We start from the raw sequence: 26090 nt of genomic DNA, 5'->3' as shown, positions 1-26090 counted from the left end.
TGCAGCCCATAACATCAAAAGAAAGAAAAGAGGGTTCTGTGGTACTGTAGAAGAGAAAAGCAGAACAGGTCTTATTCACATCTGACTCTTTGCTGGCACTTTAAAATTACCCGAAGTTCTACAACTTGCACAGTTGAAAACTAAGAATAAAAAGATATTAACACTTTCATCCACAGCCCTCTGTTGTTCTTGTTTGTGTCTGTGGTTTTTTTGTTGTTATTTTTTGTTTGTTCTTTTTCTGAGAGCCCCATTTAACAATAAAAAAAAAAAATTACCCAGACTTTAGTCCACAAGAGAAAAAATTGTCTGAAACTATAGTTCCCCAAATTACATAGCCTAACACCTTAGCACCACAAGGGTGTTGAAAACAGGCTGCTGCAACAAGTTCAACATAATAGTTCACGGCCACCAGTCTCAAGACCCAGACAAGAGCCTTGAAGCTGGAAAAGGCAAACACTAACGACGGGATATGCTGTGCAATTACAGCAGACCCAATGACACACAGGGCTGCTGCCTAAGCCTCTGAATCAGGCTCTGCAATTCAGTGTGATCTGCTGAATGTTACCAATTTTATTCCCCCCAAAAATAAAAATTACAAGTCCCAAGATTTTGGGCAGCACATCACAGAATGGCTGAGATTGTGAGAGACCTCTGGAGCTCATCTATTCCAACCTTTCTGCTCAAGAAGGGTCACCAGGACCATGTCTACATAGCTTTTGAAGAAAAGGAAATCAACAAAATTTCTTTCTCACTGGGCTCTCTCCAGTATGTTAATGTCTCTCCTATGAGGAGAGGCTGAGAGAGCTGAGCCTGTTCACTGTGCAGAAAGGGAGGCTCGGGGGGGATCTCATCAATGTACAGGAATCCCTGAAAGGAGGGTGCAAAGGTCAGAGCCAGGCTCCTTTTGGTGGTGCCCAGGGACAGGACAAAAGGCAATGGGCACACAAAAAATGGAACATAGGAGGCTCTATATGATATGAACACCAGGGAACACTTTTCTTTTTTTTTTTTTTTTTTTTTTAAACTGTGCAGGTGACTGAGCACTGGCACAGTTTGCAATGAACAGTTTCCAGTGAACAATGAGATGATTAACAATAAGTGTTAGTTTTTGCACATTAAGAAGATTTCTCAATTTTTCATTTTCTATGAACAATCACAATCAAGCAAAGCATACTATACTTGCCAAGACTGATTAAGTAAAATCAAAGCCACCAAAATACGTTTTACAGTCAATCTTTTAATTGTCAACAATCTCAGGTGAAAAAAAATGGGAAAGTAAAATAAAAGCATGCAAAATATTCAAAAACTAGGACGTCAAAAGCTGAAATGTTTCTCATCTTACCTCCATTGAAAGTCACCTCTCCAAGACAGTCTTTAGGCACTTTAGATGCACAACGTTTGTGACAATTGAATCTGCAATCTAAAACAGAAGATAAATAAGCCCAAGATACCAGGATTTTACTCCTCTTCAAGCAGACACTAACATACAATCACGACTTCCTTCACAAGCTTCAGTCCAGATGCACATAACAGAAGACAGTACTGATGAGATCACTTCCAGAATTTATGATCTTGTCCTGATGTCTCATGATTTGTCCAACCACTGTTTATTATGTCAGCACTTCCCTTCCCAGTACAAAAGACTTTACTTCTATAGCTTTCCCTCTAGTTATTTTTTTTCCATTATGATGTAATTTTCCCCATCCTCTCATCTGTTCCACACCCTTTTTTTCCATTGCTACTTGTTTTAAATGTCTCATCTCTATCATGTTTCCCCACCTGCTGCTTAAGACTTGCAGCCACCATAGCCCCTAGGATCACACTCCTATACCGCGGAGCAAGTATGCTTCGCAGTAAATCCCAAAGTTCAGTTCCCCTATCATTCAGGCTACAGATTTGGCCAGACATCAATGAAGCTCCATATCTGCCCGCCCAAATCTCTCCTTGGACACGTGGCTGACAGAATACTGCACATCCAGATCTGGCCTGATGTGGAGATGGAATATAACTTGGATGTGTGCCATTTCTGCATTTGAGGTATCAGATGCTGCCTACTCAATAGTCCGGCACCCGTTAGTAGCATTACAGGAATTTCCTTTACTAGCAGCATCACTGTAATTTTCAACTGCGTATCCATATCATGAATTTTAGAGCTCCCTAGTGTCCCCACAGCTGTTTTCAAAGCAATAATTTAGCCCATTTCTGCTATCCAGAGAAAGTTCATCATGCTTTTTCCCTGTAAGTCCAAATAAGAAAGACATTATCATTCCTGGTTTAGTAGCTGAGTAGCCAAACCCTGGGGCCAGCTGCAACCTGGTTTAGCTTCTGAGTGCCTAAGAGGAAGAATTCTAGAAGACTAATAAATTGTCCTTTCTGTAGCAATGTTTACAGTCCGTATTATTGAATACCGTTACTTCGCCAGTCTGAAGGAGGCTGGAAGAAATGGAGAAATTTCAGATCCTCCCAGGAAACTAGAAAAACTAACTTATTAGGATTGACTTACTCTTGATGTCCAGAAAAATTCTTCAGTACTGCAGTGCAACTCTAGTCTAGTAAACAGCCACAATCCCTAACATGCTTTTAGCCTACGGCACTAGCACAGTCCCAAACAGTTCCCAGACCTAGTTCATAAATCAGAGCATCCTATGACATTGTTCCCAACAAGCCATCCACACGCAGCCACTCAGGGTTGGGAGGCTAAGATAACTTGGGCGTGAGTAAAGACCATTTTGTCCTAGTTGACCTCAGTGTCCGGGAATGTTCCTGGGCACATTTAATTTAATATAAATATAGCATTAGCATCCCAAAGATCATCTCACAGTCTAGAGTACAAGCCCCGATGAATTTAAGAAATGCAGGGCTCTCAGAGACACTCCAGAACATGAGACTGCTGCAAGACCCCAGACTTTGGGAATCTGAGCAAGGAAGTCAGTGGGAAACATTAAGAATCTGTATGACAAAGCAGTATATAAATATTTTGATTGACATCAGTTACCAATATATTAAAAATACATATAAGATACAACTGCATAAATGCCTATTAATATATTTATTCATGTTCTGTGTGTAAGTTTAATATTTTTCTAGCCTCGTTTTCTATATATTAACAGTTTTCTATCCAGTGTCATTCATTTTACTGAAAATGAAGTTGTAAGCCCAGTTTTTCATAGCTGTATATACAATCACAACAACTGTGTATGGTCACTGGCATTTAAAAGTTAAAACTGCAAAACATCTTTTACAGGCTTCATTATTACACATGTCTAAGAGATACAGCAATTGAAAAATCAAACAGGGATGCATACTTCAAGTAGACTAAAAGACCTGCAAATTAATAAAACAAAAACAGAAATAAAACTACTCTTTCATATACAAAACAGCAGTATATTTAGTCAACAGAAAGCTAACACAGCTATAAGCTTACAGTTTTCGCTTTAAGTGATCTCTTTCAATATGTTAGCCTCTGGTACTCACATTTGACAAACTCACATGAGAAATTAAAAGTCCTTCCCGTATTAATATTTAGGATTCTTCACTACAGTTTTCTTTCCTGCAACAAAGCTAACACACCTGTACAATCCAGTAATGAAGTGCCACAAGAAAATCGCAATGCTTTAATTACATCCTGGGAACTTCATGGAAGAGTCTAAGAGCTGAAGCCATGCATCTTAACGTATGCTAAATAAAAAATATACAACTGATGGAACCTAAGCTACTTCAGGAAAGGTACCTATCTTTATGAAATTTTCCAAAAACATAGTCATCAATATAAACAAATATAATCATCATTATCCTGTATTAGAACAATATAGGGAAAGCTTCTAAAGTCTTTATTGATGAGTCTAGAAGACAAAGAAAAGGATTTCCCATTTTCATTAATACTTCAGAATTATCCTAAAATTAGTGTTCCATTCTACATGATTAGATCTCATTTTTCATAAAAATGGAAACAGAATGCACAGTCTACTCAAATGAAAAGGACGAGTGCTGTAACACTCTTAAGAACATGCAATTTTCAAATATGTACACTGCTTTATTTTGCAGTATACAAGCTTCTAGTAATCAAAATGTATGTTTAAATAAGTTCTATATAGAAGACCTTTACTGAAATTCATTGCTGTGGCAGAAAATTAAGCGCTTACCTTTACACTGCATTCCTTGGCGAAAAAGGCCCTTGAGGAGCCGTTTGCAATACTGGCATATGGTGGGACGAGTATAAGAGTGAACAGCAAAGGTGTGAGGAACCTTCACTCTGCAAAGCACCATTTTTTCCATCCAGATGGGACGGCCACTCCAAGAGGGAATCCTTTTACTAGGTTCTGGGCAGCAGCGCTAGAATACAGAAGGTATGCAGCACTTGCATCAACAGAGCTCCACTTCAGAGGGAAAGCAGGGGAGAAAAGTGAGGTGCGGGTGGGACAAAGAGTTGGCACTGAAAGTGATCAGATAAAGAAAGCAAACCCTGGCCAAGAAGCTTTAAGAGGACATTTTGATAAAATAAATTATTAAAAAAAAAAAAAAAAAAAGAAAACACCAGATGGAAAAGCCTTGCAAAGTTCAGGAAAGTATGCATGAATCTATATTTCCACAGGAACTAAAATGCCAAAAAACAAGGCCAAAATTCATTCTTATGACTTTTTTTTTTTTTTTTTTTTTTATTAGAGCAACCTGGCCACATTCACAGATAGCATATACAGACCCCCAAATCGGGGATTAAATGGAGAACTCTGGAGGTAGGCAAACTAGGAAACCACAATTACCTCACATTACCAGTTTTCAAAAGCAAAGTACTTCGTGCCTGGATAGCTTATTAAGTTAGGCAAAAATATTTTTTAAAAAATTAAAAGTATTTTGTAAAGTCAAACAAACAAATACTCAATATCTTACTGAACTTTCAAGCAGGATAAACTTACAGTTATCTAAATCTAAAAAACTATAGAGGAAAATGTGGCCCCACACATGAAAGTAAGACTGCTGGAAGATTAACAGCAATTACCATAATATACTACTGATAATCTAAGCCAATAGTAGAAGCCAGATAGCAAAGAGTTGCTCTGCCAGGCAGAGAAGGACCTGGGAGTGATGGTGGATAGTCGGCTGAATATGAGCCAGCAGTGTGCTCAGGTGGCCAAGAAGGCCAACAGCATCCTGGCTTGTATCAGAAACAGTGTGACCAGCAGGGCTAGGGAGGTGATCGTCCCCCTGTACTCGGCTCTGGTGAGGCCGCACCTCGAGTACTGTGTTCAGTTTTGGGCCCCTCGCTACAAGAAGGACATGGAGGTGCTTGAGCGGGTGCAGAGAAGGGCGACGAAGCTGGTGAGGGGCCTGGAGAACAAGTCCTACGAGGAGCGGCTGAGGGAGCTGGGCTTGTTCAGCCTGGAGAAGAGGAGGCTCAGGGGCGACCTTATCGCTCTCTATAGGTACCTCAAGGGAGGCTGTAGCGAGGTGGGGGTTGGCCTGTTCTCCCACGTGCCTGGTGACAGGACGAGGGGGAATGGGCTTAAGTTGAGCCAGGGGAGTTTTAGGTTAGATGTTAGGAAGAACTTCTTTACTGAAAGGGTTGTGAGGCATTGGAACAGGCTGCCCAGGGAAGCGGTTCAGTCACCATCCCTGGATGTCTTTAAAATACATTTATATGTAGAGCTTAGGGATATGGTTTAGTGGGCATTGTTAGCGTTAGGTCGGAGGTTGGACTCGATGATCTTGAGGTCTCTTCCAACCTAGAAATTCTGTGATTCTGTGAGTTACTGAAGAGGTACTAAATAGGTATGCAGAAGTCATAAACACTAGGAAATTCCATGAGAGGAGAAACACTATTTTATGTTCACTAAACAAAATCTTACCAATAGTCATAAACAGCAGCATTAATATATTTCATGACTCAAAATTATACTTCTTAGCTCAGAGCTAAAAAAATACATTCTTGTACTAGACAACCTAAATAAATTATATTTTAAACTACGACAAGAACATAATAGTTATACTGTAAAGTAATAGAAACTTAGATAAGTGGGAAAGACTAAGTGTCAAAAGCACACCTTTTACCCCTTGGTAAAAGCTGCAATGAAATTAGTGGATCCAATAACCATCTGTCCTGTCATAGAATCACAGAACAGGGTTGTAATCACAGAAAAGGATTGGAAGGGACCTTAAAGATCACCTGGTTCCAATCCCTGCCATGGGCAGAGACACCTCCCACCAGACCAGGTTGCCCAAAGCCCCATCCAACCTCATCTTGGACACCTCCAGTGATGGGGCATCCACAGCTTCTCTGGGCAGCCTGTGCCAGTGCCTCATCACCCTCTGAGCAAAGAATTTCATCCTAACCTGTAACCTAAACCTCCCCTCTTTTCATTTAAAACCATTCCCCCTTGTCCTCCCTGTGTTATAAGTATATCCAGTAATGTCTTAGCAACCATAGCACCCATTATAACAAAAAACTGTTATGGATGATGGCTTTACCACAAGCCCTTCATCCCCTGCATCCTCCTTGATAGGGGCTGGTTTTTCAGATTCTCTCTGTGAAAAGTTTAGCAGCATATCAGGAACATTCTCTACTCTCCCAACATAAAAGCTTACAGTTTGTACTTAGCTAGCTAAATAACCATTCTACAATGATACAATAATTACAGAATGAATCTGGATTACAATGAAGGCAAGGTATTTTATCATTCCCAAAAATCAAGGTTCTCATAGTTCACATAACCACAAGTGACAGACTAATGACAAAATTATACATAAGTTATCTCTTCCTTCCAGTTTCATTTCTCACAGCAATAGCATTATCTGTAAGTGTCACAGTCTAAGACTCACCAGAGATTTAAAAATTAACTAAAACCAATCATACCAGTCAAGCTCAACTCTCTCCTACTGATTTTCAACCACTTAAAACACCAACTAGTTCCCCAGATGTTAAAAGATTTAAAGCCAGAAATGGTTTCCCCTTTCACATTACGTACCTCTTCAGAGGCAGAGGCCGTGTATTCAGCTTGTGCTGGCCTTGGAACTGAAAGCCCTGCTCCTGGTAAAGACACATTAGACAGACGCCTCTTCCTCACTCCACTACAGTTATTTGGGATCTTGAAGGCACATCGCTTATGGTAGTTTAACCCACAACCTGAAAGAGACATTTTTGCAGACAAAAGTTTAAAAAAGTAACAGAAATAGCAACAAACTGTTTTTGATAAAGGGAATCGTTAAAAGTGGACTCAAAAGAATGGTGAAGACAGAAACAGATTCTGTTAAATTCTCTGATTTTAGTGTTCTTGATGCAATTCACAGAAACGGTTTTTGCATAGCACACTGGAATACTGTTTTCCGGTAAGCCCAGCCCTAGAAACAAGGTGCAAGACTCTGAGGCAGCTGATCTCCCTCCTCACTTCTTCTCCCAGCAGGAGGCTTTCACCACTCCCTCCCTGTGGAGCAGAGGAGCCAAGGAGCAGCCAGCAAGCAGGCAGGGTTGGTACCTGTCAGCAGTTGCAGAACACTCTGCAGCCAGCTGGACGAAGGCCATAAGCAATGGGATTCCCCTTTGGGAGTCTCTCCAAAGTACATGCTCCTTGAGCAAGCAACAGGCATTTGTCAGCTAGCTATTATTTCAAAGCGAGACAAGAACAGTTGTTAAGCTGTTTGTTTGCCCAGGGTCACACAATTTGTATTAAAGCCAAGACCAGAACTGAGGTTTCCTGATGCAGGAGGATTTCCAATGCTATGTGTTTCCATTTTGAACAAGATGCAATTTCTTCCTCTGCATCTGTTAAAACTAATCACAACAAAAATACAGCGAAAATCAGACTTACCTTCACATTTCAGCCCTTGTCGTACCAAACCCCAAAGCATCTCTCCGCAGTAGTCGCAAAAAGTAGGAGCCTTGTAGGAGTGCACATAAAGCGCATGAGGACGAATCTGGAAATCTTCAACTGTAGCCAAAGCTTTTAAAAAAATTGCAGTAAGTTACAGTTCTTGCCATAAGATCAACAAGGATTTATGAAAAGAATAGATTGTTTCAAAAATGGCTGATTCAAAGAACACTAATAAGCCATTTAGACACCAGCATTATTCCGTATACCATTTAAAAATGCATTCAGAAGATTACATAGTTTTCAGTAAGCTTTTTTATTGAGGAAGAAAATCCTGTGGACTTTGCAGGCTAATGGCCACAACCAATCAACAGTATGAGTCACAGTAAAATAATTGCAATCATCAGGTTGTGTTGGTTTTTTTTTTTCCTTTCATGTTGAAAACCTCAGTAAGTCAAGAAGGAAAAATATAACAAGCTTTGTTAAAGGTAAACAATTGATGAAACAATTAAATTTTCAAGTTGTTTTGTAACCTATAACATTTTCAAACAAAGGATAGTTCCACAGGTTCCTTCATATTGTAAAGGATTTTTTCAGTAAAAGTTTATTAGAACGAACTTGATGTGTGTCAGAATGGAATTGCGGATAGTTTCTGTGGAACACTGCAAACTTCACTAGTCCTGTTCTTTTTCTTAAAAAAAGCACAAATATATTTTGTCCCATTGTACTGTTTTTGTCCTATTTCTTTGTAACGTAAAAAAAAAAAAAATAAAATTATGCTATCATTACCTTACCCCATTGTCTTTTATTCTTTGACTAAAATATACACTAATGCTTCATATCCAGACTCCCACATCTCAGTTTTAAAAACCCTACTGAAAGAGATTTATGTCCTCAAAACACCTCAGTTTCTGGTGATCTGTCTCTGTTTATAAGGAAACTGTCAGATTGTCAAGAAGAAACACACACAAGTTTTCCCAATGTGCCACTAACCAGAAGCAATGAAAAGCTCAAACCGAGATGATCGATTATTAAACACACTAAACATGCCTAGGTCCTGAAATGCAGCCAAGGCACTCAGCCTTCGAACTCTTGAAGTCACACTTTATCGACCCAAGTAACAAATCTAACCCCATGACAGCCAAGACATCTCTTTCTAGAGCACAGCTTCAGTCTGGCACTGAGTCCTCAAAGCCTGAAAGCACCGCTCAATACTAGGCCAGCTGTTATTTGTAGCTTAACTAGCTACCAGTCTACATCTGACTTCTGGTTGACTTCAACAGGGTATTTCCAAAACACACACAACCAAAGTCACTCAGGGTTTGCTAACTGACGTTACTGAAGACAACTACAGGTTAATACTGCCAGTGCTACAGACTTCATCATTTAAAAGAAATTGTTTTCAAACACTACAATAACCATTAAGACTGTCCTTATAGGTATGATTTAGCAACTACATACGGATGAAACATTTCCGTGATATGAACTGTCAATGCAAAAGCTACGGAACGATGACAAATCTAAGCAAAAGACCAAGAACACGGTTGGAAAAGCAATTTCTGAACCATACCTGCATTTCAATTTCAATAATTAATAAATCTAAATAAGATTAAAACATGAAAACAATAACAAAACTCAGTACTGAAGCATCAGTACTGCATGGATTTTCTTGGAAATCTCTACCCCAAAACGGTGACCCTGTGTGAGACTGCTTAGCCAAAAGAGTTCAAGGCACACACAATACTAATATTCCATAAAACCCGGTTTTCTTTTAAGCAGCCAAAGCAAGTGCTACTCTGTTAACAATACCTACCAGAGAGAACAACCTCAACAAGATCTCCCTCATGTATCTCTTCTGCTGATGTAATCCGTTGCAAAATATTATCTGAGTTCAGGTCATGCCGGAAGAGGAGAATTTTGTCATACATGCCAAAGAAACCACACTCTGGGAACTGCAATAGAAAGCAAACTCTAAATTAACACATGCTTTGTTAATCCTACCCACAAAATGATTTATTTTTTTTAATAACTACAGAACTCAAGTGTTTTAAGTGTTCCATGGGGGAAAAAAAAAATATTATCTGCTTGACATTTTTGAGGAACTGAAGCATTTTCTGAACTGAAATGTAGCATTAAACAAGAAAAAAAATAAAACAAAACCCAGTGATAAGAACTTTTTCCCTGCCTCCCTCCCTCTCTGCTAACCAACAGTGACACTTTCGCAAGCCTGAAATGGAAAAATGCTTGGGCTTTTTATCTCTCAGACATACGTAATCAGTCTGGTACCTGAAAGCCAACGCAGATTTCTCTAAGGCAGCTTATCACCACCTGCAACCCTTATTTCACAGACACTGTGATCAGCCAGGCAGGCAGCTCCAGCCACTCCAGCAGCACCTGCCACTCTTCCATTGAGGGGCAAGCCAAAGAGGCTCAGTGCTCATGTCCCACAACAGTTGAGATTTGCAGATGCAAAAAAAGGAGAACTCAGTTCATTCCAAGGGCAGAAGATAATATTCCCAATTCATATAGGGAACAGATATGCTATACAACATGCCATATTTCCATGACGTTCCACTAAAATGACTCTTATTCTGTATTTTCTCCACTCTTTGAATGCGATTAATACACATTAAAGTGAAAAGTTTAAAAGTTAACAGACAGTTCACAGAGAAAAAGAGCAGGAACAGAACCGTGAGAGCAATGAACAGCGATCAACCAGCTGCTCTGGCCTTCTTCTGTTCAGACCAGAACTCAATCTCGAGGTGTGAATAAACACACAGAAGGGCTAGACAGAAGGTAGGAAGAATGTGCAGAAAAAATATAGAATAGCACACAACATGTTTTCTATTGATTAGGTAACAAACAGACTACAGCTTGGTAATTTAAGACTGGCGTCGTAAGTAAGAGGGTCTAAACTGCATGAAGCTTGTGGTATGTCAATTGTCCTTTGCTAAAGTAGCCTAAAGACTCATTTCTACCAAATCAAAGACGTAATGAAGGTATCCGTCATGGCCATTGTTTTCACACTCCCTTCCCACTCAGAGAGAAAATAATTTCCTCTTTCCGGCAGCAATTTTATCCAAAACATTAATTTGGCCTTCTCTGTTTTGGTGTGCACGCCCTGCACATTCACATCAAATATTCACAAGTGTTCTGTGGGATGCAGAGCCCTTGAGGGGCTGTTTGCCATTTCTTACAAGACAGTAAAGGACTCGCTTACTCTCCAACTGCTGCATGGGCTCCAATGGCCCCTTACACTAAATCACTACACATTTTCCTCCAGCCCCATTAACAGAGAAAAAAAAAAAATAAAGTTAATCTGTATCTCCAGTAAATGAGTAAAAAGTTAAAAAGTCTGTGTGCCTCAATTAACAAGAAAGCAAAATGTATTTACAGTCTTTGAATATGTGCTGTGAGGTTTTATTCCTTGATCTTATATATGCTGGTTAGCCAGATATCAGACTTCATGCTCGTATCAACAAGAGAAAGCTATCATATCAATGCTACAATTCCTTTAATCCTCAAGATAGTGTCTAATTATAGTATATCTTTTGCGCTATGTTGCTGAATAACTTCATCCCAACAAAAGGGAGAGAAAGCCAACCAGACTATGCTATCTGCCTGCAGATCAGCGCACCACTCCTTACCGATGCTGGTGGTTAACTGCAGCTGCCAGGACGGACAGCTAACTGGTGACTCAGAGAAATAGTATGAACTATTGCCTCTTTGCACTCGGTTCACAAAACCACCTACAAATCACAGATTTGAAGCAGCCCCTGTGACACTTCACAGGTTTAAGCCTCCTTCTTCTGATAAAGATATGCCTTAATTTCTTGCCTGCTGGCTCCTCCACCCCAAAGCCGGGAATGCAACACCCCTCGCCAGCGCCTTCGCCAGAAGGATGCGTGTGGAGTGCTGGCCAGCAATAACCTTGGCGATTGACACAGGGTTTTGGTCGTGGGGGTTGTTTGTTTGCTTCAGGTGGTATCTTGTAACAGGATTTTTACACGAAGCTTAAACTGTGCTCACACTGTACACTACCAGACTTTTCTCTCTTGTAGTGCAGTGAAGTAGAGCTTTTATAGCTGTCTTTATGCTGTTACACGAAGCTGTTAAGGAGGAACACTATCCAGCTCCTTTGAAGTGTTAAGAGCTCCTAATGTAAACTTGAAAACAAAATTCAAAGTGGAATTTTTTAAAGCTTGTTTTATCTTACCGGATTACATGGCTATTACTTTCCTGCCTAAAAGCCCAAACTATCTGCGCAGTCACTCAGAACACATAAACTGCTAATCCCCGTACCACTTTGTTTCCTAAAAGCAAAAAGGAGGCTGTTCCCAGCGTTAGCAGTTCCAGAAGAGCATCTAACTACAGGAAATCACTTGCGGGAAGTCTACGTATGCGATGGCTTGTGCCAAATTCATCTCTGGTACACCAATATTAACTCACATAAAGAGCACACGTGATCCTTGTACGGAGGTGGTACCAGCACGAGTAACACTACTACTGCATTGCTACAGTTACACCGAGGAAAACAAGGGGCATATCTAGAGTGCTCAAACAAAGCGTTGCCACATGCCTGCTTTTCCTTGATGCGCACCGGTACGCTGCTCTTTTTCCCCAGAAGAACACAACAGCCAGCGGCCAGTATTGCTGGAGCAGAACACGACTGGGGTTTCTTTCTAGCTTGGCAGTAACCAAAAGATCCTTCTAGTTCAAGTTCCAGGACTTACTTTACAAAGTTCTGGACCAGTCGCCAAAAATTCACACTAGGGAAAAGTGTAGGCGGATATTGTTTCAAGGTCCAATATCTCATGACCCGTCATAACTCAAAACAAATGCTTCAAACTGCTGGAAGTTAATCCCAAAGTCTAATGGTGCAAAAACACCCATTACCTTGGAAAGCCTCCTCCTTCACTGCAATCACTCCCATCTCTTCTCCTGCATCCCTACGCAGCTATCTGCTCCCACTCTTTCAAGTCATGTGCCAAATCACATTGTCACACAGAGAACTGGGCTCCAACCACATTGGAGGAGATCTTTCCCTCGCTAGACGCCTCAGCACAGACACACTTGGACTACTGCTTGGCTAGGTTTTGCAGCACACAAACCTATTACCACACTGCAGATGCTCACCTGCCCTGCACATACCGTCTCTGTGCCCCCATACTCCCCCAGCTCCCATTTTCCTGAAGGCCTGGTGGCTTCTCGTGCCCCACCTCTATTACACTGCTGACTTGTTTAGCTTGTACGGAGAAAGCAGATGGCAAGTCAAGAAGGCAAACCAACAGGGAAAAAAACATTCAAGCACAGCCTGATCATGAAGCAAGATCTGCATTAATTTTAGACCCATTCAAAAATAAGCACCATGAACTAAGAATACAAGCTTAACCTGGGGGGGTGGGGGGGAAAGGTTCAAGTACTGATACCTATTACACCAAATTATTAAAAAATGGATCTCTGCAACTCTTGTAGTAATACAGATCAACTGTAATATGATCCTTGTAACAGGATGCTTCTACTTCTCAGTATTTTATTAAACATAACATCTGTTAGCAGTTTAGAAATCATCTCCAGCTCCAAGTCAACGCCTCTGCCACAAACAGGTTAGATAGCTCCCCATTACTACGACAGTGTCCAAACCTTCAGAAAACAGCTCATACTCATACCACATGTTTTGGTCTCTTCACAACATAATTTTAAGCATTTTAAAATGAACACTCTTTTTTTTCCCCTCTTCAGCAGCCATTAAAGAAGAGCTACCTATCCAAACTACTGTCCCATTAAAACCAAAGTTCTTAGGTGTATCAATAATATAAGTATACAATTAATCATCACTTGTTTAGAAGAGTCTACAGCATTATTTGTGTTTTTCCTGTCAGGCTTATTTCATTATCAAAGCAAAACATTTGGACACATCTCCCCAGTTTTTGCTTGCCTCCTTCAAATGTACTTCATCTTCACAGAAAACTGGCTCGTTTTCTGAAGAACCCAAGGACTTCAGTTATATTCCAGCTATCAAAAACTAAATCCCAACCACTCTAATTAAAATGATAGGCAGAGCTATCAAAAAAGTACAAACATACTGCCAGGATCATATTCAATACAGATCATTCAAACTATTGACCAGGGAACACTGTGTACCAGAGCTATGACATTTAGAAAAGCAATTAGAGTCTAAAACTACAGAAACAGTAGAAAGAGTCACAAGAAGGTGTAATACGCAAAATTTAACTCCTTTTGAACACAACTACACTTGCAGCGACTGCATTCTCAACACCTTACAGAGGCTGAACAAATAAATATGAGTACACATTAGGCACCTGCCTAAATAGCTATTAACAGATTAAGGCTGGAATTCTGGCAAGTTGAAGCAACATAAAGCAAGAAACAATCGAGAAATTAACATCAGTAAGAAAGCATAAATATTGTTGAGAGAAGAAATTTAAGGTAAACAATGACACCTTAAAGACTCAGCATATAGAGAGAAAGATGATGAAAAAACAACACGGAAAGAAAAGTGAAAAAGGGAAGTTTCAGAGTCATGAAAGTAAAGATGTACAAGTTTAGGAAAAAGGTCACAAGATATCCTGCAGATACTGATGCTGTACAAGTAACAGCACAGAACAATCAAATGTCTTTCATTTGTAGCTATTACTTCAAGCAGGACAAAATAAATGAGCTAGAATAAAGCACTTTTAGCACCATATGCTGTCCTACATAATTCTGTTTGCGGACAGCAGGGCATCACCACATGTTGTGGTTTTTCTCGTCTTAAACTAGTAAGGCCCACGTTCTACTTGTCTAGAACAAAGAAACAACATGTAAAGACAAGATTAAGAACTTGTCTCTCTAATATCTGATCACTGTGCACAACATACACTGTCCATCTACAACTTATGCTAAAGACACATTTGTCTGCTTCTAAACACACTCTCTCTCTTCCCATCTGTTCTTGCTTTGCTTCCTTTGCAGACTTTCCCTGAGAACTGTATGCCTGGTGCTTCAACGGGCAGCAATCTAGGTAAGGAATGAACAGAGAAGAGAGATCAAGACTAGAATGAAGAATCTTCACAAGCATCCCTACCAAGTTTACAGTTGACTTGTTTCCCTGAAGACTTCCTTCAAGCATTCTAATACTCAATACCATTCACACAGCACTCCCCAAATTTCACTTTAAACTTGAAAAAAATCTTTTCTTGTTCCTCTCCTGATGTTTAGAACATTTTTAACAAAATTGAGAGACACATCAAACGTTTGCATTACCCATCTCCCTCTCCCTGCATATGTGTCTGCTGCTTCTTTAGTTTCAGTTCTGCTGATGCTACTTTTAAATACCCTTCTGCAAAACCTGAACAAGCTGCACTGAGCAGCATCTGAAACAGGAAGCACTACTGATCATCAGTACTACAGAAAGACTGACACTAAATGCTAGGAAAAGGCATTAGGTAGACACAGTACTTATTTCCTAACTCAGCTGCTCCCCAAGACAGGCTTTTGCAAGATTTTTTTTCCCCAGTTGATTAATTTCCCCTGGGAAAAAAAAAAAAAAAAAAGGCGTAAGTCATTTTTCTAAAGACTTCTGAGGATGCTGCAATTACTTTTACAAAGGTCAAAATCCAGCCCCCTCAGAGATCAGCTGCAAGTCCTAACCAACATGTTTGATATCATAGTTGTAGCCTCAAACAGAGCCAGGAAGGTACTTCAAGCTCCCAAGCAACCGAGGGTGGTCACATCTCCCTCAAACATTTTTTGTTCAAGGCATATAGAGAAATACAAGTCTGAAATATGATTTGAAAGCACTATTAGAAATAAGTAAGAAAAATTCCACTTCATTCTAGTAGAGTTAAGATAGCATTCAAATAAAAAGACAAGCTATGAACAATTCCAAGTATAAAAAAATATACCTCCTTTTCCATTAAAGACGTGCAACAATATATAGATACTGCTAACAAGAACAAACCCTACAGCTTCCTAAAGCTGACAACCAGGAACTGGTCAAGAGAAGACAATCTGAGCCAGCCACAGAATGCCAGAGAAAAGGGAAGCTTTAACATCACCAAATCCCAAAGGCATGCCCAATAGCTTCAAGCTTGCAACTGGAGAAAACAGGCAGCCATATGCATGGCAGTACACAGAAGAACATGGTTTACAACTTCTTACATAAATACTTATATATTAATATTCATTTATTTTATATGCTTGCAACTGTCACCGGATCAAAGAACAAAATCCAGGCAGGGCACATTACTATCCAATAGAGGGAGGATATTGCCACTTGTGCACCGGCTGCAAAACTCCTCTTGAAAGATGAGCCAGCCGCACATAAAGTTGTTACCCCACACGCGTTTCTTGATCAGTTTGCTGCCTGCAAGCATACGCTCATTGAACAGTCATTTTTTGGTAGCATCAGCTGCAGGAGAATGTGCACTGAATCAAAGCCAGATGGAAAGAGGTAAACTGTGATCCTGAAATCCTTTTGCAGTAGATTAGGCTCAGTGTGTAGGAAGTTTCTTAAGCTATAACAAGAACCTGAACTAAACTTTTAGCTGTCTGCTTAGAGAACAGAGAGGGAAAACAGCAGTAAGTATGAATATATTTGTTTTCATCTTTCTTCAAGACAGAAGACAGGAAATATGCAGATGCAAAGAGAAGGAGTTGATACAGAAAGAAAAAGCGGCCCCTAAAATGGCTGCAAAAAAGTACACCTAAGACACACTGTATGAAAAAAAAAAAAAAAAAGGTTGACCCAAATAATTTGTCTGTTTAGAAAGGAACTAACACGCTGAAGTACATTGTGGTAGCCCATAAAGCTATTATGAAATCAACTTGCTTGCCAACTAATTTGTAAACATATGGAAGATGCAGTAAGTTGTGAGATGAGGGAAAAGATATGCCAGCATATGCAAAGGAGAGTTTATGTAACATTTGCATTTACTTTCTCTCGAGCTATTAAGTGAAAAAGAACCATCTAATAAAACTAATTAACCAAAAATACCAGCCACTACAATGAAAGACATGAGGAAAGCAATTCCCTACAAAATTATCTACCTTTGACTTCCTTGAGGGAAAAGAGTAATTACTTCTTATTTACACTAAACACTGTTAACCACTCTTCAGGCTGGGTAGTAGTACCTACCCTACCTAACGTAAACACACGGATAAAACTTGGATATAAAAACAAGAGAGATGGCATTTCCTCCCCAGAGAGTCAGAACGATGCAACAGCCTAATCAAGATACATCTTAGAAGTACCCTAAGATGTTTTTATGTTTTGGTCAACTGTCTTAGAACAAAGAAATGACACTGATAATAGTCCTCTCATTAAAGAGCAGAGTATGTGCTCCATATATGGAAAAAATCATACAACATTAGCTGCTTAGTGTTTTTTTTTTTTTTAATTATTAACTAAAAACAAAAGTAAAAGCTAGCATCATGCAAGTCCACAGGCTTGCGGTGTACTTCTGTAGCTACAACTGGTCCTTAGGTTACAGCTGGCTATACTGTACCAAGACTATCCATTAGCAGCAGCAAGCACAAACTGAAGCAAGTAAAAACCCAGGACACCGGTGACAATTATGGAAAGGAAAAAACACTTGCCATATTGTGAAAACTAATCCCTGCAAGAAGTTGACTTCTACACCTTCCCTTATTAGATTTCAAAAGCAAGGAAGTAACAGGAGGGTTTATTCCTTCTAAAGCAAAAGCTTCTGCCTCGGGAGTCAGCTAAATTTGTGTGTAACTGCAACCATCTGCCATGGATCTCTGCCCCTGTACCAAACTTCTCGGCACATTCCAATTCCACCTTGATATTCCTAGCAGTTTGTTAGAAAACAATCACTGCCAACAGCAGAACACGGTGCTGTTATACTGTACCTTCTGGTAAACTATAGAGCACACGAGGTCTTTAACAGCAGAGAGGGACAGGTCCTGAGCTTCAATGGTGACAGTCTCTCGAGTGAGACCGATCTGCAGAAGGAATGAGACCCCGTGCACAGAGCCCCTGGAGTTTGTGAGGCTCTGCGTGCTGAAACTGCCATTGGAGAGCCGACTGGAGAGCCCCGACTGGGGACTTGAAGACAACGTTGGAGTTTGTTGTGCAGCAGCATGACACGTGGGTGGGGAAAACTTCTGTAAGGATGGGGGAGAAGAGTCGTTTGCTGACATCTGACTTGCTTTAAACTGTCGAGATCTGCCTAGTAGTCAAATTCTAAGAAAAATGTTGTCAGTTCTTGGTTTTAAATTAGAAGTTAGGAAAACCTAACTTTCCCTTTCATAGTTCAGTAAAATGCCCCTGACCGGTAAAACATGTTAATTTTCCCTTTCATCCTGTGCAAGCCAGAGAAAGTTACTTTAAATTAAAGGTTCTGTTCCACAGTCACAATCAGCTGATCAAGAGCAGACTGCTCTTCCTTTAGCACCAGGTCCAGACAAGAGAGGCTTACACAAAGGCCTCAGACAAATACATCAGCTCTGCTGTTTTATACTTGTCCTTCATTTCTGTATTAAAAACAACAACCAAAAAAAATCTGGAAACACCAATGGAAAAAAATGTTGGTAAACTCATTAACAGTGTCCTTTTTCACCTAATTCCCCAGACTGTATCTTGGATGCAACCTCATCTTCATGTAGACAGCTTTTCAGAATGAAAAAAGGGAAAACTGTATCCTCGGGCAACAAACGAAGTCCACGTATATGATGAAATCTACTCCTCCTTCAGAAAATCTCTGAATTCACAGGACGTTGTTAACTTGGAGATCCTCAAAGGTATCTGATTTCATCCTTGTGAAATAGTTTAGCTCATGAAACACAGGAGCAGAATTTCTGAAGACGCAATCGCATTAAATGTAATCTCTAGGTTCACCCAGACAACCTCCAGCATTTTGAAACGTTGTACTCTGCCTGTAGGGAAAGAGGTACAGTTATTTCACGTGAAATGCAAGGAGTTGCACAGCAAGGCCATAAGCGGTCCTCCGAAGCCGCAGGATAACCAATTCCTTGCGCTCAAATATGGGGTAAATTTGTAACATTTTGTAAGCATAACTTGAATGTAACTGTTCTCCTACTGTACAATATGCAAATCAGACCTAATGCTGACCGATACATGAACACAACTTTTAATTATCAGTAATTTAGCAGAGCAAAGCTCTTCAGTTGATAACAGCAAAAAAAAAAATAAATATGTAAAACAAAGGGGGGAGAATAGACCATAGGTCTGCTCTGCAGGTGTATGCTGAAGAGCTGGCGGGTAGAGAAGGAATTTTATTAAATACACTGAACCTTCCAAAAAACATAATGCCAAGAAAAAAACCCTCTATGTAGAATGTACTCAGGATACATTTTAACACTTTAATTCAAAGCAACTTAAAAACATCCTGCACAAACTCTTAACTGGAGGAAAATAGCATACAATAGAGCATCGGTTCCTTTGAAAAAAATCCTTTAGTGTTTACACTTTTAATAAAAAAGAAAACCTGCCACAACCTTTTAAAACAAATCATTTCATGACTGGATTCCAGATTTTTATTTTTTTTTTGAGTTTCACAAGCAGAGATTCCAACTACTTGCTACAAGCTGCTGCGCTGAAGCCGTATTTGAAGCATTTGGAAGGAAAGACAAATGCTCACGCACACTGCCCACTCCAACTACGGAGTTTCCAAACGGTACCAAGCAGCTTTATCCGGACCCCAGTCCCCTCTGGCAGCATGGAATGAAGGAAGTCAGACTTGCACTTTGTAACTTCGGCAATGCTTTGATTTTCAGTGATAGGACCAACAGTTCAAACACATCAAAGCATCCCATTATTTATGCCTGCCCTTCACGGCTAAGCCACGTAATTTCTTTTAAACTATTCCCTGCCCTCATTTATTTCTACAAAGCCGAGTCGAAATAGGTTGCCTACCATGTCAGTTCTGACAGAAACTGCTAGCAGGGGCTCCCGAGGAGACACCAAAGGGCCACCTCCCGGACCTCGGGCACCGGCGGCGCCCGGGGGGCAGCGCCCGGCAGCACGCGGGGCTCTGCGGGGCCGGCCCCGGCACCTGCGGACACCCCGCAGGCGGCAGCGGCGCGGAGCAGCCGCAGGCCAGGCGCCACCAGGAAGCGCGGGGGCAGCCCCCGAGCCCTCCCCTCAGCGCCGCCGCGCCCCCGGCCCTGCCACCAGCCGCCCGCTGCCCCCCTGCCCTCCGCCGTTTCCCCGCGGCAGGGCGGCGCCCCCCCCGCGCCGGGACCTTTCCGCCGCCGCCGCCCTTCCCGGCCCGGCTCCCCGGCTGCCCGGCGCCGCCGCTGCCCCCCTAACGGCCCTAACGGCCCTAACGGCCGCGCCGCGCGCCCCCCGCCCTCACCTGCGCGGCCCCGCCCGCCGCCGGCTGCCCCCGGGGCCGCCGCTGCCTCGCGCGCATCTCACCCGCCGCACGGCCCCGCGGCTCGCCCCGCACACGCCAGGAGCCGCCCGGGGGGTGGGAGGGGAGGGGTGGGGTGAGGGGGGACGCGGCTGTGGGCGCGGGGGCTGCCGGGAGCCGTAGTCCCGCCGCCCCTCTCAGCCGCGGGGCCGGGCGGGGAGGCGAACTACGAGCCCCGGCGCGCCCCTCGCCGGGCGGGCGCGCGGCGCATGCGCGCGCGGCCCCGCAAGAGTTTCCGTTACTTTCCTCGCACTGTGGCGGCGGCTGCCCCGTAACCGCTAACGGGGCGGCGGCGGGGGGGGGGGGCGCTGCGCAGCGCCGCCGCCGGCTCCCCTCAGGGGGCCCCTCGGGGCTCACCTCGGCCCTGCCCGGGAGACGCCCGGCCTCGCCCCCGGCCCCAGGGCTGCCTCCCCCCGCCTCGGTCGGGCATCCAGCCCGTCCCCACCGCCCCGGGGAGCCGCTGAGGTGGGGACGCCTGGCCGGGCCCCCAGCAGGCAGACGGGGGGCACCGTGGCTAGAAACCCGGAGGGTGCTGGCTGTGGGCCCGCAGCGCGTTGCCTTCGTCTGGCGCTCACGGGGCCTGGCCTGAAACCCGCTGGGGCTCGGTGGAGGCTTTCCGCTTGTTTCAGCCTCGTTTGCATCAGCCCCAGCTGATAGGGTCTATAAGGACGGCTGTGTTCTCGCTGGAGACAGCTTGTTTGATAAATAATTAGCCTGCAGCTTCTTGTTGAAATCTGGAACTACTTTAAACCCAAAGTGCAGCAGTTAATAGCTGATTCTGCTTTTAACTGGTTTTTGAATGCTAAAAAGCACCCTGGGACTTTTTTAATGAAGGCTATTCCATGAATAGAGGATGTTCTTGCCAAAGCTCTGCACAAGATAACTGAGCGATCTTCGTTTCCTTTTTCCTCCTGAAGTGGGACTCCCACACACCAACACTATAAACACAGAGCTTGCCTCCATAAACATGATTTCTGATGTTTAGCACAGCAAGGAGTCATACTCTAGAGCTTCTAAAGTGCAGCAGGCTTCTCACAATCGAAGTAACAGCCCTAAAAATAGCCAACTGCAGGCAATACCAGATGGATGTTAGGTATTACCACAGACACTGGGCAACGATTATACTTCTTTGTAGAGAAGCTCAGCTTTATATCATCCACTAGGGTTGGTGCCATTTAATTTGCTGCTCTAAGCCAGCAGAGCTGCTTTTTCATAAATTAGAACAGAAGACGGATTAGTTAAAATCGATTTATTCTAGAACAGAGAAAAGCATCAGCCAAAACATAACAGCTATAAGCATTGGCGCACTGGTACTTTATACTAATGAATGCTCCTGAAGCATCCCAAAATGTTCTGTTCTTACAGGGCTCTGGGTAAAAAAAAAAAAAAAAAAAAAAACACACCCGAAAGCAGCTCTGCATTTCAGCACCTAACTACAGAGAAGCACAAGCAGCTGTGTACGTGCCCAGCTGGGTCTGTGACCACGCAGCACAGCGTTATGACAGCATCAGCCCCGACTGCCAACGGACAGTGTAAGCGCCCCGTTTTGTAATTGTTGTGACTCTCATAATCAGCGATTTCCTGTGGGTTTCATCAATGTTCTGCATCCGTTTCAGAGCCCCCATCCCTCCTTCAGATGGTGAGCTTGTTTTCACTGCTCAGAGCTTTCCCTACTGAAGCCAGCTGCACTTCACAAAGTGCTACCTCTTACATGATAGCAGGAAATACGCATAGCTTCTGCTGTTCCTTGCTGTTAGAAACCCTGCTTTTCATTCCAGACACACCACTACCTGCCATATGGAAAAGCCACATTTGGAATGACTGTTTTATAACCCTAAAAGCCCATCCATTTTTTTCCCAGTTTGAAATCACTGCCTATAGCATTTGGATGCTCTGTGTCTGTAAATGGAAACTTAATGTATTCGTTTCTGTTCACCAGCCTGGTGTTTGGAACATTTGCATATCATCTGACTGGGTTACAAAGAAGGCAATGTCCTAGGAGACTTGACTAGTGCATTTGTCTGAGAAATACCATAAACGTATACTGCTGAGGTTATTTTTCACTGCTTTTGACACTGCTCTTGCTTAGCGAATGTGCCCATTCAGAATCTGCACGACCTGCAAGAAATGCTTGCAGAAAGAGGAACTAATATCTATCTGAACAAACTGTTGAAGGGCTTTTTTTTCTTCCATCCTTTTTTTTTTTTTTTTTTTTTTTTTCCCAGTTCATGGTCTCCTTTCCCCACCCCCATTGTAGGAGAACTGAACAAGAATTAGGAGTTCAGGTTTGGTTTGGATAAAATCCTGCAATGTGGATGTCTCTGTGTAATTACCTCATCGTCTCGGTTTGAGCCCTTAGCTGAACTTTGTCCTAAAATCTACCTCCAAAAAAACAGTGGAAAGTTTAGTACAGGCTTAAAAACACATGGAATCAAATTTACCCTGGCATAAATCCACTGAAAACTATATATTTATATTATTAATTATATATAATTGTCCTTTGGGAGTTCACGTACCCATCACAAGTTTAAAGAATGGTCTCACAAATCCTTACGCCTACCAGGTGGGTAGCCTCACTCTAATCGCATCATCCTCCTCTACCAATTATGAGACAAACATGAAGTTATTTCCCTAAATAAGTGTTTAGGGCTCACCCGCACACTCAAGTTTACTAAAACATTGCCTCAAATACACCCACGGAGACAGGCGCTCTTAAGTCTGAAGCGCCAAACCCAGGGCTTTCACAGCCTCACAGAGGCCCTGTTCCAAAACTCACAGAAACCAGCAGCGGGTGGGCTGACTTCGATGAATAGCGGTGGTTCAGGTCCATGGGATGCACATGAGCACGGGGTGCACCTCCAGGCTTGCGTGCTTCCATCTGAACCCCAGCCCTGCTGTCCTTCTGCTACGGCTTCTAGGAGCCACCCACTTGTTTCTGAACATGCATCAGCCAGGCTGCGGACTCTGGAAATCCCAGCCTGCATAACCCACCCGCTGCCGTGCCACTGTGGGGAAACCAGCCACAGCTCAGGCACAAAACCACCTCCTGTTAGCGAGGCTGAACACACAACAAAGCACGCTTGCTCCTCTCCCTGCCGTGGGCCTGTTAGCTGCAAGAACCAAATGTCCAAAATGTCTCTGGAGGGGCAGAAGGTGCGGGAGTTGTACCGGCTCGCGGAGATGGGTGTGTGGAGCCCACAGCCCTTGGCGGTGCCGTTCCCCACGCACTTCTCTCACTGCTGCAGCAGCTGGGCCGCAGGGCTGAAGCAACACACAGGTTGCATTTTCACAGATAACATATGGTTTTCTTCAAATAACCTACTTGTTTTTCCTCTAAATGATACCTTGTTACATCTATTTGCTTTTCAAGCTAGTAAACTGACTAGACACAGACAACAGCTAACCGCTGAGCGATTTGCTGACGTCTCTTCAATTTGGTAGCATGGAGTAGGACTAAACAATGCATTTTTCCTTTATAAATCACTGGAAAACAAAATGTTCATCACCTGTGGTTCCATTTTTTAACTTGGTGTATTATTTTTTAAATAGTTCCATATTTCCCTTTTCAGCTGTGAACTGCTCTGATTTATGCTTCGCTTCAATTTATTACTGTTTTTTGCCTCCTTGTTCTTCTGCATATCATTAGACAGAGAACTCTTGGGGGAGGTTATGAATGGGAAGGGAGGGAGGTCTCCCTTCCAAATTTTGAAAGTAATACAGACTAAAATCTATCCTGAAGTTAAACACAGTATGTTGTTTGGCTGGATAGGGACCAATTTAAGAACAGACAAAACTGCGTTGCTGAAGTGAATCTTAGTATGGCAAGTTCAATTAAGGGAAGAAAACTGTGTTTCAGTGTTGTTATGCTCTCTGTGGCAATTACAGATGTTAATCAGCTTTGACATTTCAGTCTCGATACAGAGCATTCATCTACAGTGAAAATAAAACACATACAACACATTCATATCAGGTACAGACTGATTTTAATCCAGATATATTTGTATCTTTATAGTGAGATTAAAAAAATAAAGTCAAAACTGAAAGTCAAGGTATCAGCTTCCATTTCTAATTTTGTGTATGTTGTCTTTTGCAAAGCCAAAAGCAGTTTCCATCTAAAAATCCCCCAAAAGGTCTCCAGCACACCCTGCATTCAGATTCAACTTAACTGATTCCCCTGCCGGGTTTCTAATGTTCCCGTTTCCCTGGGCAGGCACCAGAACTCACTCACATGAGCCAACCTGTGCTTGACACATTACCAAGTTGGTTTACTTTTAGAAAAGCTAACGGGGCAGATTTCAGTTCACTGGGAAGCAGAATCACAGAGCACTGTCCCCATTTCTTCTTAGCTTTTGTGCTTAAATTTCCAGGTTAATGACCTTGACCAATTCCACTAATACTTAAACAAAAAGCAAACAACCTGTTCCTACAAAAGAGCCAACAGCAAGCATGACACTGTTTGAACTATCAGGCTGGGGGAAGGGGAAAAAAAGCTTAAAATCATCCTTTTCAATACCTTTACATATCTGGTCTGGCACTTACCGTTTTATCTGCGTTTCCTACGGAGGTGTGATCAATGCAGTCTTACACCGACTTTACACTTGCCATGCTTGTACTCTGTGAAGGAATTGTAGCCCTCAGTGGGACCATGGTACCCTGGGGGAAGACAGTATTAGCTAGTCCTGAATCAAGCTTATATTTTTGGCAAATTTCTGCTGCACACACTGCATGTTTGTTTTTTTTTTTCCTTGCTTGAGAACTCTGGCACATCAGCCAGAAATTTTGTCCAGCATCAGGGTCGTGTAGTCAACCACAAGAGCTAGGAGTGAAGGGAACAGGCTGTTCTGTTGTGCAGTCCTGTTAGGGTCACTATCATCTTGGTAGGTGGATGGAGGGCAACTTCCCATGACTGGTCTCTGCTGACGTGATGGGGCTTTTGCTTAAGGGTCTGTCGATAGTGTTTGTAGCCCACGCTGGTCTCATGTGGTGATCTCAGTGATCGCACATTTCTCCTACTCAGCAATGACTTGGTTTTGCATTTGGACTTGTGTGAAAATTGAATGCCACTGATATAAATTTGGTTACAGCCAAATTCTTAGTATCAGCTTACCAGGATGTTGAATCAGCAGTAGACCTATCACCACCAGCCAGTCCATCGGTATGCTGGGCCGTTTTTCTAGGAAACCTGTGGAATTGGGGTCAAGGAGCTGCAAATTGACAAATGGCTCTAGTTCTCCATTAGCAGCCTCACAGGCACTTCGGCCGCTTGCAAAGCCGTAGTTTTCAGGATGGGGCTCTTCAGTACGATGCTGAAGAGCAGCAGGATGAGCAGCCCTGCTCCCTCCTTCATTTCTGCCTTCGTTTTGACTTTCTTTTCATTCAATTCGTTTGAGCGTTAAGCGTGAACATTAATACAAGCGTGCAAGTTGTGGATTTTGAGTGGAATATCTGTGACACAAACATCAGACGCTTTGCAGGAGAGCAGAGCGAGGCTGCTGACAATGCCAGACCTGAAGGGCTTGGGCGCTTGGAAGCCTTTTGGTTGTCTCCAACCCTTTGAGCTGGCCTCCTGCCAGACATCACCCGGCACCAACTCCGCTAGCAGGAGCTGTCGCTGTAGGCCCAGCAAGCACCGTGAGGCCAGCTAGGCGCAGGTACAGCCACTAACACCTCGCAGCGGCAGCCCGGTCCCCAGCAGCCCCCCACCACCTCAGGACACCGCGGGGCTCCTCACACCGCCCCGCAGAGCCCCCAGCCCTCCCCACCACCCAGCCGGGCACCCCCGGGGCCGGCTCCTCCTGCCGTGGGCACCCTCCTTCCTCCTCCTCCTCCTCCCCTTTCCCCCGTCCCCTCCCCGCCCGCCGCAGCACTGCCCCTTCTCCTGCGGCCCGGA

General features: G+C 42.9%; 1 protein-coding gene across 1 annotated transcript in view; it reads right to left on the bottom strand.

The window, feature by feature from the left end:
- Window positions 1-20267, bottom strand: part of PRKD3 (protein kinase D3) — a 39715-nt gene extending 19448 nt beyond the window's left edge. Inside the window, exons 1-7 of the mRNA XM_082756281.1 lie at window positions 20144-20267; window positions 17676-18701; window positions 9613-9751; window positions 7800-7931; window positions 6960-7117; window positions 4143-4332; window positions 1343-1420 (exon numbers count right to left, since the gene is read on the bottom strand). Of these exons, the coding sequence (XP_082612407.1) occupies window positions 1343-1420; window positions 4143-4332; window positions 6960-7117; window positions 7800-7931; window positions 9613-9751; window positions 17676-17966 (988 nt within the window). The 5' untranslated portion in view covers window positions 17967-18701; window positions 20144-20267. The remainder of the gene's footprint in view (window positions 1-1342; window positions 1421-4142; window positions 4333-6959; window positions 7118-7799; window positions 7932-9612; window positions 9752-17675; window positions 18702-20143) is intronic.
- Window positions 20268-26090: the final 5823 nt, after the last annotated feature.

The sequence above is a fragment of the Aythya marila genome (genome assembly GCF_965140915.1).
Source record: "Aythya marila genome assembly, chromosome: 3".
Classification (NCBI taxonomy): Eukaryota; Metazoa; Chordata; class Aves; order Anseriformes; family Anatidae; genus Aythya; species Aythya marila.
Note: the sequence above shows the minus strand (reverse complement) of the source record. Positions and strands in the feature narration are given on the sequence as shown.